The following is an 18,194-nucleotide window of genomic DNA, read 5'->3' as shown; positions in this document are numbered from 1 at the left end:
TATCGAGGCGCCATTTTCTTGTAGTCAAACCCATAATGTTCCTATGAAGAATCACTGAGAAGATGGCGGCCTCGCTGTGTTTGTCGGAGACATATTTTGTATGAAGAGTAATGAAGGGTTATACTGACTGGTGAGGCGCAGACGGCGTGTCATACGTCGGGTTTACGTCAGAGACGCGGCGCTGGATGCGGGTCAGGCGGTCTCCGCGGACACCTCATGAGGAGGTCAGAGGTCGGGGACGCGGAGGACCCCTGGCTGTCCCAATATGGCGGCGCCCAGTGGAGAGGTGAGCTGCGAGGATTTCACCGAGTTTCAGGTGAGGATCTTGTGTGACGTGTCCGGAGACCGGGGAGTGTGAGAGCCGGCGGGGGAGGCTCAGACCGGGGCTGCGGGAGAGGAACCGGCGCGGGACGGATGTGCTGCTGGCGGGTCAATGGGACGGCGCCGCCTGTGACCTCCGGGGTCTCCCACATTGCACTGCAGGGGCCCCTAGTAGAGAGCTGGTGCGGTGGTGGGGGCCCCTAGAAAAGAGCTGGTGCGGCGGTGGTGGGGGCCCCTAGTAGAGAGCTGGTGCGGCGGTGGTGGGGCCCCTAGTAGAGAACTGGTGCGGCAGTGGTGGGGGGCCCCTAGTAGAGAGCTGGTGCGGCAGTGGTGGGGCCCCTAGTAGAGAGCTGGTGCGGCAGTGGTGGAGGCCCCTAGTAGAGAGCTGGTGCGGCAGTGGTGGGGGGCCCCTAGTAGAGAGCTGGTGCGGCAGTGGTGGAGGCCCCTAGTAGAGAGCTGGTGCGGCAGTGGTGGGGGCCCCTAGTAGAGAGCTGGTGCGGCAGTGGTGGGGGCCCCTAGTAGAGAGCTGGTGTGGTGGTGGGGGGGGTCCCTAGTAGAGAGCTGGTGGGGGCCCCTAGTAGAGAGCTGGTGCGGCGGTGGTGGGGGGCCCCTAGTAGAGAGCTGGTGCGGCAGTGGTGGAGGCCCCTAGTAGAGAGCTGGTGCGGCAGTGGTGGGGGCCCCTAGTAGAGAGCTGGTGCGGCAGTGGTGGAGGCCCCTAGTAGAGAGCTGGTGCGGCAGTGGTGGGGGGCCCCTAGTAGAGAGCTGGTGCGGCAGTGGTGGAGGCCCCTAGTAGAGAGCTGGTGCGGCAGTGGTGGGGGGCCCCTAGTAGAGAGCTGGTGCGGCGGTGGTGGGGCCCCTAGTAGAGAGCTGGTGCGGCGGTGGTGGGGCCCCTAGTAGAGAGCTGGTGCGGCAGTGGTGGGGGCCCCTAGTAGAGAGCTGGTGCGGCAGTGGTGGGGGCCCCTAGTAGAGAGCTGGTGCGGCAGTGGTGGGGGCCCCTAGTAGAGAGCTGGTGTGGTGGTGGTGGGGGGGGTCCCTAGTAGAGAGCTGGTGGGGGCCCCTAGTAGAGAGCTGGTGCGGTGGTGGTGGGGGCCCCTAGTAGAGAGCTGGTGTGGGCCCCTAGTAGAGAGCTGGTGTGGTGGTGGTGGCCCCTAGTAGAGAGCTGGTGCGGTGGTGGGGAGACCTGCAGGACTACAAGCCCCAGCTCTGAGATCGGTCTGTGTGGCGGCTGCTGGTGACAACCAACACGTCTGATATTAGGGGTTGTCAGTTCCTCTTCCCCAAGGGGATGGGGGTGGAGGGAGTTTGGAGATGTCGGCCATATTGTCTGCCTCCCCCGGACTTGGATGTTCTCCGACCGCTGTGTCAGGACTGAGAAAGTGACCGGAGCTGAAATTCAGCGCCCCTCCTCCGGCATTGGAGGTCATGGGGATCAGAGCTGTGGCCGTGCCCCCCAGAGAGCGGGGACCCCCGCAGTACCGGCCCCTGTGCCCATGGGAGTGCACAGTATGGGGTGGTGACTCGGGGGGATGGTTTTGATGCACTGTCGGCCCAGCACTGCCGTTCAGTATTTTGTAGATTTCTACATTGGAGAAGTAGTTGAATATTATACTCCGGTCACACCCAGAGCTGCGTATTGTGCAGCAGCAATTGCTCCCATTCGCCCCCAGCAGGGGGTGCTGATGATGGGCGAGCTGTCAGGATGCAGCAGGACTGTGAACGAAGCTTTGGATGTGGCTGGAGTAAAATAAAACTTGGAGCTTGTGATACATTGTGTGACCCAGCAGGGCTCCCATGATGCATTGCGCTCAGACGCCAGGCTGCCTGTCTTGGCCTGGTGTGACCTGGTAATGAAGCTTTGGGTGTGACTAGAGTAAAGTACATGTTACACTTTAGTACCAGCGTTTCTTAAGCTCCAGTCACAGCCAGAGCTGCATTTACGTTGTCCACTGTTGTGCCTGACGTACGCCAGCAGACTTGTGCCTTCAGCTTTGGCTGTGACTGGAGCAGAGCTGATTTTGCTGTGCTGTCACCGGTCTCTGCAGGAAATCCTCCGGGTGATGCGGACGATAGACGACCGGATCGTCCACGAGCTGAACACGACCGTCCCCACCGTGTCCTTCGCTGGGAAGATCGATGCCAGTCAGACCTGTCGGCAGCTGTACGAGTCTGTGAGTGCCACCGCCGGCCCCGCGGCCCCTCCTCTGCGTCAGTCACCTCCCCGCCTTCACTGTGTGTTTCCTCCTCAGCTCCTCGCCGCTCACCGATCCCGGGAAAATACCATAAAGAGCTGCATATCGCAGACATCCATTACTGTGAATAGTTTCCAGGAGGAAAGAAAGAGGAACCCGGACAACCTGGCAGTAATGAGACAGCTGAGGAAAGAGCAGACCAAGGTGAGGGCGGCCGTGCCATCATTGTTTGCTGCGCTGCAGCTGTGGAGACTCTGCAGGAAGAGCGGCCGTGACGCAGGTGGAGCAGGATGTGCTGCGTCCTGCCTGCAGAAGTCCTCACCCTATAATGGTGATCTGCGCCCCGTCCTGTGAGGCAGAAGGTCCTGCTCGGATCACCGCTGCTTCTGCAGGAACGTGAGCGCCATCGGCAGGTGTCTTCTATACGTCACACTAATTAAAATGGCAGCAGGTTGGGCAGCACAGAGACCACTTGAATGAAAGGTCTTGTATACTAATGATCTCTCCTCAGGATAAATTGCCAATATCAGATTAGTGGGGGTCCGGGTAGATCTGATGTCCCCGATCATCTGCTCGTAACACCACAATATAAACCATGTGTGGCGGCCGCTCTCAGTGCTGCTGATCAGCTTCTATTGCAGTAGCTGAGATCGGCCACTAGATGGTGCTTGGGGTTGTGCTGTCTGCTCTGTGCACTTTGTACATCTGGCCCCTGCAGGAATTGGCAGCTGACTGTCCGGGAAGGTGGTGGGTGGGGGGGGCAACTTCTGACCCCACAGATTTGGTATTGATGACTTGACTTAAGGACAGGTCACCCGGATATCCCCTGTAAGGTGGATCCGGGGAGGAGGCGTCTCTACACCTCATGGAGGCTTCTGGGACTAGAGCCCGTGTACCAGGCGGTGGTGGCGTCGGGGGCTTTTCAGCTGCTCGCTGACCGGTCCCCTCGCTCTCCAGAGGGCGGCGTTGCACCGTGGGGGCCCGGACAGAGGCCCCGGGTGATGCAGTCTCGTGTATGATCTCCTTTGTCTTTCCAGGGTTGTAGTCATTCATTCTCCATTTTAGTCGTTTTCCTTTTTCTTCGGTCGCGGCTTTTCCCGGGACGTTCCCACCGATTCCTGCAGTTTCTTCACCTGCTGACGAGCATTGACCTTCACCTGCAGACCCCTATAACTGTGCACAGTGCAGACCTGGGGGCCAATTAACCCCCGACTCCCCGGCCACTATCAACAAAAGTAGCTGCTGTGGTCGTTATTGGCTGCGGCATCTCACAGGTTAAACATGAAGAATCTGATCCTGCCGCGACTATCGCAGCTCTGTGCCGGCTCCATTACTAAACTACATCTCCCACAATGCAGTGCACCGTGCGCTATTACTCCCTGTTACCTGCCGTTGATGACCTCTGACCCCTCCTGACCTTTGTTCATCTCTTTCCTTTCTTAGTTGAAGCTGCTGCAATCTGAGCTGAATGTGGAGGAAGTGGTGAACGACCGGAGCTGGAAGGTAAGAAGCTGCCTCTGCCGTAAACTCTGACACCCGCTGCCTCCTGCAGGGACGTAAGACGCCCCCATAGGGTGAGGCGCAAGAATGCTCTGACCGTGCGCGTCCTGTGTAGCCGGGTACATAGAAGCCCACTAGTGGCACACCATGGACCCCACTGATGATAGTGGGGTCTGCCGGGTGTTTCTGATGGTCTGCAGGAGACTGCCGCATTGCTGCTCCTATAAAGACCATGAATTAAACTAAAGTGGATATAAATAATCGACACTCCCTTGTTAAAAATCTCTGATTTTTGTCCTAAATAAATCCTACGGAGAAGAATCATTTCAGAACTTTTGCCACCTTAACCCCTTCACGACCTTGGTATTTTCTGTTTTTTGCGCTTTCATTTTTTGCTCATAGAGCTATGACTTTTTTATTTTTCCGTTCCCTCGGCCGTGTGGGGGCTTATTTTTTTTCAAGACAAGTTGTACTTTTGAACGACACCATTGGTTTTACCAGATTGTAAACTGGAAAACAGGGAAAAAAAAATTCCAAGTGCGGTGAAATTGCAAAAAAAGTGCAATTCTACAATTGTGTTTTTTTTTTTTTTTTACCACATTCACTAAACGGTAAAACTGACCTACGATTATGATTCTCCAGGTCATTACGAGCTCGTAGACACCAAACATCTATGCAGCGACCAAACAAAACGTAATTCTGGTGTTTTTGACTTTTTTTTTTTCTCGTTATGCCGTTTACCGATCGGATTAATTTTTTTCTCTTATTGATAGATCGGGCGATTCTGAACGCAGCGATACCATATATGTGTATATTTTGATATATTTTTATTTTATTTTGAATGGGGCGAAAGGGGGGTGGTTTTAAACTTTTTTTAAATATTTTTAAAAACATTATTTTTTTTACTTTTTACCTGCTTCAATAGTCTCCACGGAAGACTAGAAGCTGCGATCGTCTGATCGCTTGTGGTATACACGGCAGGGCGTCTGCATTGCTATGTGTTGCAAAAACGCTCATCTGCTAGGAATGCCAGGCACACGGGGCGGCGCTCATAGCAGATCAGCAATGACAACCCCAGAGGTCTCCTGCAGCCCCGCGATCATGTGACGGGCACCTATGGGTGGGATTAGTGACGCGCTTTCAGCGGCCATTAACATGTTAACAGCCGTGGATGGATCGCGATTCCACCTGCGGCTGTTAGGGGCACAGATCAGCAGTCATGTCCCCGGAAAGGTGCGGGCTCATCGCCGGAGCCTGCATCAAATGCCAAGACACAACCTATGAGGTACCTACACATCATAGGTCGTGAAGGGGTTAATGTCGCCCAATAATCTGTACAGATCTAATGAGAAACAAACTGAAATCTTTTCAGGTAGAAAAATAACTAATACAATTTGGTTGCATAAGTCTGCACACCCTTAGACTAACATTTTGGTGAAGTCCAGTGTGACTTTCTGACGTCTTTCAGACATTTTGGGTCGGGGTCTATCTGCGCATCTAGAATTGGCGATCTTTGCCGGCTCCTCCTGGCAGCAGCTTCACATGTGTCAGATTGCGGGGGCATCTGCCGTGTACAGCGCCCTCTTCAGGTAACCACAGATTGCCCCTTGGGTTCAGGCCTGGGCTGGGTCATTCCAAAACTTCCATCTTCTCCTGGAGGAGCCGTTTTTTTGGTATTTTGGAGGCCGCTCAGGGTCGTTGTCACTGAAAGGTGAAATTCCTCCTCATCTTCAGCTTTTTAGCAGAGGCCTGAAGGTTCTGATGTAGAATTCACTAATATTTGTTCTGCCCATAATTAATTCCCCCTTTTCTAAAGCCCCAGCTGCTGAAAACCTTGCCCAAAGCACAATGCTGCCTCCACCATGCCTCACTGTGTGGATGGTGATCTTCTGGTGATGACCTGTGTCGGCTTTGCACCTATTGGAATTCTGGCCGCAAAGTTCCCCCTCAGTCTCATCAGACAGAACACATTTCTGCTACTGGCTGATGTGATGGAGGTTCTGGCAAAACATTGCTGGACTTGGATGTTTTTCTTTGTAAGAAAAGGCTCTGTCTTGTCCCCCGCCCACCACCCCAACCTCACAGGCCAGACATATGGAGAATACGGGAGATTGTTGTCACATGCTGGACACAACCAGGACTGGCCAGAAATTCCTGCAGCTCCTTCAAAGTTGCTGTCAGCCTTGTGGCAGCCTTCCGAACCAATTTTCTTCACTTTTCATCAATTTCTGAGGGAGGTCCGGTTCTAGGTAACGTCGCTGTCGTGCCAAATTTCAGCCTCTTCTTGATGACGTCTTCACAGTGTCCATGATGGATCTGATGTCTGGGAAATGTTTTTTTTTAAAACTTCTCCTGACTGATAACTTTTCACAATGAGACCCTTTGCTGTGTTGTCCGCTGTTTACGGACCAGAAAATGTCAAGAAAATCTGTCTAGAACAACGACACTTTCTCTGCCGCTAATCAGAATTGCTGTAAACGACGGCGGCCGAGCGCTGACTACTGTGTAACGTAGGGGGAATGTGTGTATAATTGGGAGCCCCAATTATAAGAGGGTGTTCACAATTATGCAACCAGTATTGTGGTTTTGTCATTTTTTATCCCCCCCCCCCCCCCCTCAAAATGATTTCAGTTTATTTTTCAATGAATTCTTCTTTTTTGGACTTGTTTACCTGGCATTCTAATAAGGGGGTGTAGACTTTTTATAACCATTGTGTGTAATATAATACTGCAGTATTCTAGAGATTTTATGATTGCACTTAAAAAAGAAAAATAGAAATATTTTTATATCACCCTAAAGTGTTGTGTATTAAATCGAAAGCTCGCAGCGCAAAATACAATACGAGCTTCACAACGCTGCATTGGCGGAAAGATAAAACAAAGCTTACGGGTCTCAGAAAAAGGCGACAAAACACATTTTCTTCTTTATTTGGTTAACGAAGCTCTTTAATTTTAGTCTTTTATAGTAAAAATAAAGTCTAGAACCTCACCAGTTTGGTGTCGCCATAATCGTGGCGACCTGGAGGATGTGTGAACACTTCTCAGTATCTTCAGTTACATTGTATCTTTTCCTCCAGTGATTCCTTCGCTGTTGGTTCTCAGGCTCTGCACCTTACATCTTCCTGCAGGTTTCCAGTATCTTCAGTTATATGGTATCTTTCCCTCCAGTGATTCCTTCACTGTTGGTTCTCAGGCTCTGCACCTTACATCTTCCTGCAGGTTTCCAGTATCTTCAGTTATATGGTATCATTTCCTCCAGTGATTCCTTCACTGTTGGCTCTCAGGCTCTGCACCTTACATCTTCCTGCAGGTTTCTGGTATCTTCAGTTATATGGTATCTTTCCCTCCAGTGATTCCTTCATTGTTGGCTCTCAGGCTCTGCACCTTACATCTTCCTGCAGGTTTCCAGTATCTTCAGTTATATGGTATCTTTACCTCCAGTGATTCCTTCACTGTTGGCTCCCAGGCTCTGCACCTTACATCTTCCTGCAGGTTTCTAGTATCTTCAGTTATATGGTATCATTTCCTCCAGTGATTCCTTCACTGTTGGCTCTCAGGCTCTGCACCTTATATCTTCCTTCTGGTTTCCAGTATCTTCAGTTATATGGTATCTTTACCTCCAGTGATTCCTTCACTGTTGGTTCTCAGGCTCTGCACCTTACATCTTCCTGCAGGTTTCTGGTATCTTCAGTTATATGGTATCATTTCCTCCAGTGATTCCTTCACTGTTGGTTCTCAGGCTCTGCACCTTACATCTTCCTGCAGGTTTCTGGTATCTTCAGTTATATGGTATCATTTCCTCCAGTGATTCCTTCACTGTTGGTTCTCAGGCTCTGCACCTTACATCTTCCTGCAGGTTTCCAGTATCTTCAGTTATATGGTATCATTTCCTCCAGTGATTCCTTCACTGTTGGTTCTCAGGCTCTGCACCATACATCTTCCTGCAGGTTTCCAGTATCTTCAGTTATATGGTATCATTTCCTCCAGTGATTCCTTCACTGTTGGCTCCCAGGCTCTGCACCTTACATCTTCCTGCAGGTTTCTAGTATCTTCAGTTATGTGGTATCTTTCCCTCCAGTGATTCTTTCACTGTTGGCTCCCAGGCTCTGCACCTTACATCTTCCTGCAGGTTTCCAGGATCTTCAGTTACATGGTATCATTTCCTCCAGTGATTCCTTCACTGTTGGTTCTCAGGCTCTGCACCTTACATCTTCCTGCAGGTTTCCAGTATCTTCAGTTATATGGTATCATTTCCTCCAGTGATTCCTTCACTGTTGGTTCTCAGGCTCTGCACCTTACATCTTCCTGCAGGTTTCCAGTATCTTCAGTTATATGGTATCATTTCCTCCAGTGATTCCTTCACTGTTGGCTCTCAGGCTCTGCACCTTACATCTTCCTGCAGGTTTCTGGTATCTTCAGTTATATGGTATCTTTACCTCCAGTGATTCCTTCACTGTTGGTTCTCAGGCTCTGCACCTTACATCTTCCTGCAGGTTTCCAGTATCTTCAGTTATATGGTATCTTTACCTCCAGTGATTCCTTCACTGTTGGTTCTCAGGCTCTGCACCTTACATCTTCCTGCAGGTTTCTGGTATCTTCAGTTATATGGTATCATTTCCTCCAGTGATTCCTTCACTGTTGGTTCTCAGGCTCTGCACCTTACATCTTCCTGCAGGTTTCCAGTATCTTCAGTTATTTGGTATCTTTACCTCCAGTGATTCCTTCACTGTTGGCTCTCAGGCTCTGCACCTTACATCTTCCTGCAGGTTTCTGGTATCTTCAGTTATATGGTATCATTTCCTCCAGTGATTCCTTCACTGTTGGCTCTCAGGCTCTGCACCTTACATCTTCCTGCAGGTTTCTGGTATCTTCAGTTATATGGTATCATTTCCTCCAGTGATTCCTTCACTGTTGGTTCTCAGGCTCTGCACCTTACATCTTCCTGCAGGTTTCCAGTATCTTCAGTTATATGGTATCTTTACCTCCAGTGATTCCTTCACTGTTGGTTCTCAGGCTCTGCACCTTACATCTTCCTGCAGGTTTCCAGTATCTTCAGTTATATGGTATCTTTTCCTCCAGTGATTCCTTCACTGTTGGTTCTCAGGCTCTGCACCTTACATCTTCCTGCAGGTTTCCAGTATCTTCAGTTATATGGTATCTTTTCCTCCAGTGATTCCTTCACTGTTGGTTCTCAGGCTCCGCACCTTACATCTTCCTGCAGGTTTCCAGTATCTTCAGTTATATGGTATCTTTTCCTCCAGTGATTCCTTCACTGTTGGTTCTCAGGCTCTGCACCTTACATCTTCCTGCAGGTTTCCGGTATCTTCAGTTATATGGTATCATTTCCTCCAGTGATTCCTTCACTGTTGGTTCTCAGGCTCTGCACCTTACATCTTCCTGCAGGTTTCCGGTATAGTCAGTTATATGGTATCATTTCCTCCAGTGATTCCTTCGCTGTTGGTTCTCAGGCTCTGCACCTTACATCTTCCTGCAGGTTTCCGGTATCTTCAGTTATATGGTATCATTTCCTCCAGTGATTCCTTCACTGTTGGTTCTCAGGCTCTGCACCTTACATCTTCCTGCAGGTTTCCGGTATCTTCAGTTATATGGTATCTTTCCCTCCAGTGATTCCTTCACTGTTGGCTCTCAGGCTCTGCACCTTACATCTTCCTGCAGGTTTCCAGTATCTTCAGTTATATGGTATCTTTCCCTCCAGTGATTCCTTCGCTGTTGGTTCTCAGGCTCTGCACCTTACATCTTCCTGCAGGTTCTCGTTCAGATGCCGCATTCTCGCCAGCATTGTACAGTAATCTGCTGTTATATAGGGATTGTCTTTCCTCCGATGTCACGTGCTGATGTCTGCGCCGCCCTGGATGTGACATTTTTCATTATTCTCATCATCTTTGTGATTGCAGGTATTCAGCGAGCGCTGTCGACTGCACTACAAGCCCCCGAAGGAGCAATAACTCAGGGACTGTGATCTGAGATCGCCGCTCCCCCGTCTCGGGATGTGAACGTTTCCTCCGAGGAGCCCGAGCCGGGACAATAGGAAGAAGAATATTTTATCTCGTCTGTTATCGGACGTAGCCGGAAATAAGCGCAATTCATTGTGACTGCGAGGAGGACGCCGTCCGGGGACGAGGACAAGCTGACGTTTTCTATGAAATCTGTAGTTTTATTACCATTAAATATCATTTTCAGACGGAGCGTGACACGTTTGTTTCCTCATCTTCTCACAGTAACGATAGATTGTCCCCATCGGATGTAAGACCAAGACCTGGTGCACCGTGTCACGTGCTGGTGGTTATGCCTCCACCAGGAAATATCTGCCCCTGTACATTGTGCCAGAAACCCAGCGTGTTTTAGATGACAAAGTTGACAATTGTTTTGGTTTTTTTTTTCTGTGATCATTTTTCATGTTTGTTTTTTTCCTATGATATTTTTGCACTAGAAAAACGTCGTCGATATGAAATATTTCCCACACAGAAAAGTGTCTGCATGTAAAAATACTCCTGCGCTGAATAAAGGCCCCACGCACCGCGATCCTGGCAGCGCCGTTATTGGAGCAGCTCGGTGCACGGACCGGCGATGTCTGATAACTGAGCAGTCAGATCCTGACTGGAGTAACGACTGATGGTCCAGGTCATTCCAGCCACGTCCCTCACTGATGAAACGAGTAGAAGCTTCTCTATAACGTCCCAGCTGCCTCTCCGCACCTCTACAGAGCTCTTGGCAGGGTGCGAGTTCTGCATCTGACAGTAGGACGGAGGCCCCCTGACTTGCATTGTGGTGGGGCCCTTTATTAGTACCATGTGAGGGCTGTATTCAGAAATAAGATGGGTCACTACCTGGATTGAATCACGGAGCATTCACCCACTATAATGCCAGTCATGGTGCCCCATTCTGCTGCCAGTTACAGAGCCTTCTCCCTCCCATGAGATTTCCAGATTCTTACCTAGCAGGTCCTGGCAGCGCCGTATCTGTGCCCATTAATGTGCTCGGTGTATACACCTCTATTACCTGCACACTCGGATGTTACGCCAGTCTGTATACAGGATCTGACTGCTCAGTAATCAGCACTGAGCTGTTCCAATAGCTACACAGTCAGGGTCACACAGTGTGTATGTGGGCTTTATTCAGTGTCATTAATTTTACATGTAACAGATTGTTGTTTTTTTTATTTCCTTATAGGTTTTTTCATTGAACTGTTCTGGATTATATTTGCATGTTTCATTCAGTGACAGGGAACCGTAATGGGGTCCAATGTGATCCCCAATGTCTCCATGCTGTAATATCCCATTGGGAAATTCTCTATTGTTCTGAGGTATTGCTTATATATAGATGACGGCTTCCTCGTGACCGGCTGATAATGACTCATTCCAATGTGGTAAGTTCTCCATGGTAACGTCTACAGATCACAAAAACTTCTGGATAGGAAAGTACATAAATGTGTAGATGATTAAAGTACTGTGCTAAAGTTTTAGGCAGGTGTGAGGAAAAATGCTGCAGAAGAAGCTTAAAAAAAAAAATATATATATATATAATATAGAAGTGTTAAGGGTATGTGCACACTGTGCGTTTTTGATGCGGTAAATTTGCATGGATTTGGCCCCAGACACGCATTGCAAACCTTATCGGCAGCATTTTCTATGACATTTTGCAAGATCTGTGCACATGATCAGGATTTTTAGTTACAGAATTTCATGTGCGTTAAAAGAAGCAGCATGTCCATTCTTTGTGCGGTTTTCCTATACAAGGCATTGCAAAAAACGCATGGCAAATCTGCAGGCAACCACATGAACACATACAAAAATGCTGCGTTTTGCTGCCAAGAGGTGCAGAACCGCTGCGGAAATTTCTGCAAGCAATTCCTGACTGAGCGCACATGACGTTATAGTTTCTTTTTATGAAATAAAATTAAAAGTAAATGAAGAAAAGCAGAATGTAAATTCCATCAGTACCTGGTAACGGCCCGTCGCCTCCATCCTCGGTGGGCCTGGTGACGGCCCGTCGCCTCCATCCTCGGTGGGCCTGGTGACGGCCCGTCGCCTCCATCCTCGGTGGGCCTGGTGACGGCCCGTCGCCTCCATCCTCGGTGGGCCTGGTGACGGCCCGTCGCCTCCATCCTCGGTGGGCCTGGTGACGGCCCGTCGCCTCCATCCTCGGTGGGCCTGGTGACGGCCCGTCGCCTTCATCCTCGGTGGGCCTGGTGACGGCCCGTCGCCTTCATCCTCGGTGGGCCTGGTGACGGCCCGTCGCCTCCATCCTCTGTGGGCCTGGTGACCACTCGCTTTGTCAGGTGCATGAGGCCCAAAGCCTCTGGAGCAGAATAAGGATCAGATGCACACTTGGCGGGTCTCTGGCTGGCACTGCAGGTTCTTTGCTAGAGATTTATAGTACCAAAGGAATTAAAGTACTTTTTGCAGATGACAGCGGTCTCTGCTGCCTCCAGCTCTCCCCCGTGTCTACATGACCAGTCCAGTGCACCTTGCATCCTGGTACCTGCTGGTTATTACACCTCTTTGGCTACCCCTGGTTGCAGGGTGAATGGGGGAGGGGGCACAGGCCACTAATTGTCTAGCTGAGCTTTAGATCAGAATAGATGTCTTCACTTCAGGATCATTTTCTTAGAGGGGTGAAGGGTTACGTCGTATCTTTCGCTCTGGGGAACACATGCTTGGGCGAGGACCATGTGAGCGCTGGAGATCTTGTGAAGACTGGCGTGTGCAGGGCATGAGGCAACATCTGCAGCCATTTAGTTATGGATGTCTCTGTAGATGTTTTGTTAAATAATCTGACAGTTGAGGATCCAGTTAAAAAAAAAAAAAAATCTGCCATCAGTACCCCCCAGCATGAATGCACACTTTTTTTGCATTTTTTATTAATGCTCTGTTCTCTAATAGTGCTAAACAATATTTAAAAAAAAAAAACATTTTGATTTTGCACAAGATTCATGAACCAAGTGTGCGATGGAAAAGAATTTGGTGCAAAAGTGTCAATGAGCAGCATAACGGGATAGACTGCAAATCATCAGCAGGATCCCTATCAATATATTGATCCCATTTTTTCTCCCGATGAAGCTGAAACCTTATGGGGAAATGCGTCGAGGAATTCTTATACTGGACGGGGGAGGCAAGATCTCTACACTTTGAGATGAGTAACCCACTATATATTTGTAAGTGCAGGAGGTGAAGCGTTACCGGTGCTTACCTTTCTCAATGTTTTGATTTCTGTGGTTACCTGCCTACGTACCTCCGTTTGGGAATTAATTATTCATTTATGGAGTATTGTCCCTACCTGGAAATTGTCTTGCTAAGTGGCATAAGGGAATAGGTATACCCACATTATAGAAATAGGAGGTGATTTTTTGCATAAATTTCCAGCCCCATTAATATATATATACACCAGGTAGTTTTGGGATTACAGAAATTTGGTATTTTATCTGTTGTACTCCTAGTGGTTTATTTTGTTGTGACCAATGACTGGTATATAAGGGTAGGCTTTTTGAGACACCTAATCTCTGGGTCTCTTTGGTCTGTGTGTCTTCTAAATTAGACCATATTTGAGTATCTGTTCACATTTGCAGCACTAGGTCACTTTTTAATAAGATGTGTCCATTTTTGCATCATACAGTATTTGGTGTGTGCCTTTAAGGCAACATTTTATTGATAGCTATTAAAAGTTTATGGGGTTTTTTCCTGATAAAAAGTGTCAATGACCAAAACAAGAGAGCAGATTGCAAAAACACACAGATGACAAGTCAGGTCTTGTGTTACAGCCCAAGAACTACAAGTGACACCTATACATTGTTTAGTCATTCCTTCCATAATGTGAGACCCCCAGGTTCCAGCCTTGATCTGATCATAGTTTTTGCTCCTTTAAAGAGGGGGCAGCCCTCGTGCTATAATGACATCACAAGAAACATTTAGTAGAAAAAGTTTATTTTTGTTCCAAAGTTCAGGAGCAGAAGCCGTTGAGTTTAATGCATTTATAGAACATTAGTACAAAAAGAAAGGCAGGATAATAAGAGCAGAGACCGTAACAGTGAGAGCAGCAGTGAGCGAAGGCGACAGGATTACTGGAAGTGGACAATGTCATCCGCCTTAGTCTTCCCCACCTGGGTGGCAGAGAGGCTCAGCTTCTCCCCTGCGTGCGGCAGCGTCTTGTAGAGGCGCAGGTGGATGTATTCCTCATCTCCGGTAAGGACCTGAAGACGAGGGGAACAGAAGGTGCAATTCAGAGGAGAGACTCAACACAAGGCAGCCCCTGATCACCACTGGAAATAAAGGGTGTGAGCACTTACCCTCGTGCATCAGGGGGGCCCCATCGCGACACAATATAGACAAACATGCAAAACTGACCTGCTTTGTGTTTAAGGGGAGCCCACCCCTTGCACACCTGATGAAGAGCATTTACTCAATACATTATGACGTTCTATACAGACTGGTGTCAGCAATAGATGTGAGGTGTTTAATAAATCCTAATTAAGCATCTTTATGGTGTCCAGTTCTACTGTATTGTATTTTACATGAGCTCAATAGTTGGCTTTAAAAGAATTGGCACCCTGTATAATTCAGACCACCTTCAAAGGGTGTGCCACGTACCCTTTAGATAAAGCAGGCAAATATAACCTGGTGACTGCTTTATCATTCATGGGGAACCGCAATGGGGTCAAGTGTGATCCCTCACTATCCACAGTGTCATCTGGAGGAGACATACCTTTATGTATGCAACCACGTCATTACTGATAATATATTCCCCACAGACATGCAATAGCGACTCATTACTATGTGCAAGTTAAGTTTACCATCGAAACTAGGTATTACTGTGCTTTAGAGGAATTTTCATAAGTATAAAGTAAGGAAGCTGTTGGATCATGCAATCTCATTCATTCAGATAGAGTAGATATTCTGAGATTATGGCAGATACAAATGGCGACATTCTTGTTCTGCGGACCTGTGACTACCTTTTATGTTCACCATTTTGGGTGCGGTTTTGGTTCTCAGATGTTTGCAGCTTATTCATCAAAGTTGGAAAATTTCAGCTCAAATTTACACCCCGCCCAGAGATTTTATACATCAGACATTCACACAAGTGTTAAGTTTTGCATGTGACTTTAAAGGAAGCCGGCCAGCAGGAATGTCCATGTTGCACTGAAGGGAAGGGCAGAATGACGCGGTCATACTGATTTAATAAGTACCTTTAGTGTAAAAGTCAGCAGCCTGGTTTTTGATAAATCCTAATAAATTTGTTTCCTCGGTGCTGGACTTTTGGGTGGGACTGCGGGTCGTAGGCTCAGAGCTCAGCCACGGCCCCGCCGCAGCATTCATTCGAGTTTCAGGTGGGCACAGACTTAGCTGTGGGCGGCGCTCACGGTTTTCATGAAGGGGATGCCAGCGCATGCAGTCTTCCTGAAAATGGCAACAGAGGTGGCACATGCGCAGAATGAGATCTTGGCTCATCACTGAGATCTCATTCTGCGCATGTGCCACCTCTGTTGCCATTTTCAGGAAGACTGCATGCGCTGGCATCCCCTTCATGAAGACAATGAGTGCCACCCACAGCCAAGACTGCGCCAGCCCAAAATTTAAGTGAACACAGAGGCAGCGGAGAGGCAGAGCCAGAGACCCCACCCACAGTCCTGCCCCAAAGCATCAAGGAAACCAAGATCTATCATTAGGATTTGACAGACACCAGGCTGCAGACTGACGCTAGAGGCATTACATCAGTGTGACTGCGCCACACGGCCCGCACCCCCAGTGTAACATGGACGATCCGAGCACCGGGTCCCTTTAAGGGAACGTGACCATTTGCACCTGTAAAAAGTGAGTTGAACACACCGGATGAATACGGCAGTGTCCAGGTGGCCGTGCACTACAACTCCCAGCATGCACTTACCTTAACGAAGAAGTTAGTCCCAGCAACCAGCTGCGTCTTGTACTCCACGGCCACGAAGGTGGGATATTTCTTGCCGTGTTTCTCTTCCACCTCGGCCTTCACCTGCAGGAGAGAAGACGCTGCGGTCAGTCGTTGTGCCCCGTACACACCACGCTCCGCAGCAGCCGCAGATCTCTGCGATCACCACTAGAGGCCGCAGACGTCACTGCCACCCCGGGGTGCTGACACCGCACTGAGGAAGGGGAAGCGGGCAGAGCATCAGATGGGGGGAGGGGCAGCACAACAGACATGGACCACCAGCGCTCTGCCCGATCCAATGAGTAAAGTAAAGTAAGTACACCCCCTACCAAGGAGGACACCAGGGAGGGCTGGAACCTCATGGGTGCACTGCAGCAGCGCACCTCGTACCGCAGCACAACATTACTGAGCCTCAGTTACTCCTACTGGCAAAAGTAACAGTAAACCGCTACTGTCACATGACGTCAGAGAGACAAGTGACGTCACCGCCCCCGGCCGTTACACTACACACAGGTTTGAGCCGCAGTCACCTGGTCGCACAACCCCTGCACCTCCTCCGTCGCCGGCTTCACGCTCCCGAGTCCCCCGCACAGCGCCATCCTGATGTGTCTGTGTCAGCTGACGGCCGTGGGCGTCGATATTTATACAAGCGCGGAAGAAACCATCCGGATGTGGAGGGAGGGGTGTGACGCGCAGAGTCCGGCCCAGAGTCAGCGGCGGCCGCGCGTCACAGCCGGCAGTCCCCCCCTCCTCCTCCGCACTAACGTGCAGCGCGCCAGCCTGATCACGTGGTGTGCGCCGCGGTCATGTGATCTGTGGTGACTCAGACTCCTCGTGCCCCGCGGTCATCAGTGACGTCACGCGTCACACTACAACTCCCAGCGGAGCCGCGGACTCCTGAGCACAAGTCGCTGGAAAGTCACGTGTCTCTGTGTATTTTTAACCCCTTGTTGATTTAGATACCTTTTCTTTTTTTTCCTCCTCTTCTTCCAAGAGCCATAACTTTTCCCTCTCTCGGTCCCCGGAGCCGGGTCAGGGCCTGGTATATAATAGCGCTGAATGTCGCAGGTTACTCTATCACATAATCTGCTGATAACGGGAGGAATACTCCGCCTGCGGCTTTCCCGGGGATTTTCGGGTTTTGTTTTTCCGTCGTTGTCGTCCGGCAGACTCCGGGTCGCCGTGGTAACCAGCGTGACGCCTGCTGGCACCATTTAAAGGATTTTTCTGGGCTTAGGACCCCCTGACCCTCAGCTGCAGGTCTTTTTGTCTTGCCGCTGTTCCTGATCTCTGCTATTGTCTGCAGCGCTGTTATGTTGATAGCGCTGCAGCCAATCAATGAGCTCAGAGGCTCTGTGATAGCAGACGGCACAACCCTTTGAGCTTTCTGATTGGCTGCAGCGCTGTCGATGTGACATCAGCGCTGCAGACAATAACAGACAACCGAGCAGCAGCAGAGACTGAGCGGTGGACCAGGGGAGGGGGGAAGCGCAGTTCTTACAGAGCCAGGGGTCTTCCTGGACCAGAAACTGTTTTGTATCGAGTCAGAACGCAGCGGATACTCTGTGAGTTCCTCCACAGTCCGGCCAGTGGGATCGGACCCTCTGCGTCACAGCTCGGTCTCTGCAGCGGGGTGAGGATTTTTCTGCTTCCCCCAGCCCTGGTCCGTTTCACCGTCCCTTTAATGATGACCGCAACACCAAAGCGAGCAAAGTAACGTGCGGATGGGCGGAAGCCCAAACCCCAGAAGACGCCATTACTTGTAGACAAATCCTTATATTCATATTGTTATTGTATTGGGGGGGGGGCGCCCTCTCCCCCGTCCTGGCTCCGGTCATACATGGTGCGGACTTTGGCCGTCGCCTCTCTCCTCCTCTAATCTGGATTGTTTTCTGTTTGCAAAATATTAAAGGATTTTGAAAAAGTCAAATAATGACCAAGGCAAAATATACAGGGAGCCAAGGACGAGTATACAGAGCCAAGGACCAGTATACAGAGCCAAGGACCAGTATACAGAGCCAAGGACCAGTATACAGAGCCAAGGACGAGTATACAGAGCCAAGGACGAGTATACAGAGCCAAGGACGAGTATACAGAGCCAAGGACGAGTATACAGAGCCAAGGACGAGTATACAGAGCCAAGGACGAGTATACAGAGCCAAGGACCAGTATACAGAGCCAAGGACCAGTATACAGAGCCAAGACCAGTATACAGAGCCAAGGACGAGTATACAGAGCCAAGGACGAGTATACAGAGCCAAGGACGAGT

The 18,194-nt window shown here is 49.7% G+C and overlaps 2 protein-coding genes across 3 annotated transcripts; one reads left to right on the top strand and one right to left on the bottom strand.

Annotated features, from left to right (window-relative positions):
* Positions 1–129: 129 nt before the first annotated feature.
* On the top strand, positions 130–10,211 carry MIX23 (mitochondrial matrix import factor 23). Of its 2 annotated transcripts, none has more exons than XM_073668673.1 (5): positions 130–316; positions 2,364–2,489; positions 2,568–2,714; positions 3,954–4,013; positions 9,925–10,211. In XM_073668673.1, exons 1-5 carry the CDS (start codon positions 266–268, stop codon positions 9,973–9,975), a joined length of 435 nt encoding a protein of 144 aa, XP_073524774.1. In that variant the 5' UTR covers positions 130–265; the 3' UTR covers positions 9,976–10,211. The 2 variants fall into 2 exon arrangements, with proteins under 2 accessions (XP_073524774.1, XP_073524779.1); XM_073668678.1 differs by having other exon boundaries at positions 135–286.
* A 3,722-nt stretch (positions 10,212–13,933) lies between these two features.
* Positions 13,934–16,673, bottom strand: LOC141253116 (cystatin-B-like). The gene is made up of 3 exons (XM_073670870.1): positions 16,456–16,673; positions 15,908–16,009; positions 13,934–14,216 (listed from the first exon to the last, which is right to left on the bottom strand). The coding sequence occupies exons 1-3, from the start codon at positions 16,522–16,524 to the stop codon at positions 14,085–14,087; spliced, it is 303 nt and encodes a 100-aa protein (XP_073526971.1). The 5' UTR covers positions 16,525–16,673; the 3' UTR covers positions 13,934–14,084.
* Positions 16,674–18,194: the final 1,521 nt, after the last annotated feature.

The sequence above is a fragment of the Phyllobates terribilis genome, unplaced genomic scaffold, assembly GCF_046119375.1.
Source record: "Phyllobates terribilis strain yellow unplaced genomic scaffold, ASM4611937v1 Scaffold_2__4_contigs__length_985480577, whole genome shotgun sequence".
Taxonomy (NCBI): domain Eukaryota; kingdom Metazoa; phylum Chordata; class Amphibia; order Anura; family Dendrobatidae; genus Phyllobates; species Phyllobates terribilis.
The sequence above is the reverse complement of the archived record's forward strand: the minus strand, read 5'-3'. Positions and strand labels throughout refer to the sequence as shown.

Bases quoted from the DNA above. Each gene is read 5' to 3' on its own strand.
- MIX23 (XM_073668673.1), top strand. From the start codon at position 266: ATGGCGGCGCCCAGTGGAGAGGTGAGCTGCGAGGATTTCACCGAGTTT. The intron at 317-2,363 runs GTGAGGATCTTG...CGGTCTCTGCAG, and splicing joins AGGATTTCACCGAGTTTCAG to GAAATCCTCCGGGTGATGCG. The intron at 2,715-3,953 runs GTGAGGGCGGCC...TTCCTTTCTTAG, and splicing joins TGAGGAAAGAGCAGACCAAG to TTGAAGCTGCTGCAATCTGA.
- LOC141253116 (XM_073670870.1), bottom strand. From the start codon at position 16,524: ATGGCGCTGTGCGGGGGACTCGGGAGCGTGAAGCCGGCGACGGAGGAG. The intron at 16,010-16,455 runs GTGACTGCGGCT...TCTCTCCTGCAG, and splicing joins TGCAGGGGTTGTGCGACCAG to GTGAAGGCCGAGGTGGAAGA. The intron at 14,217-15,907 runs GTAAGTGCATGC...CCTCGTCTTCAG, and splicing joins GGACTAACTTCTTCGTTAAG to GTCCTTACCGGAGATGAGGA.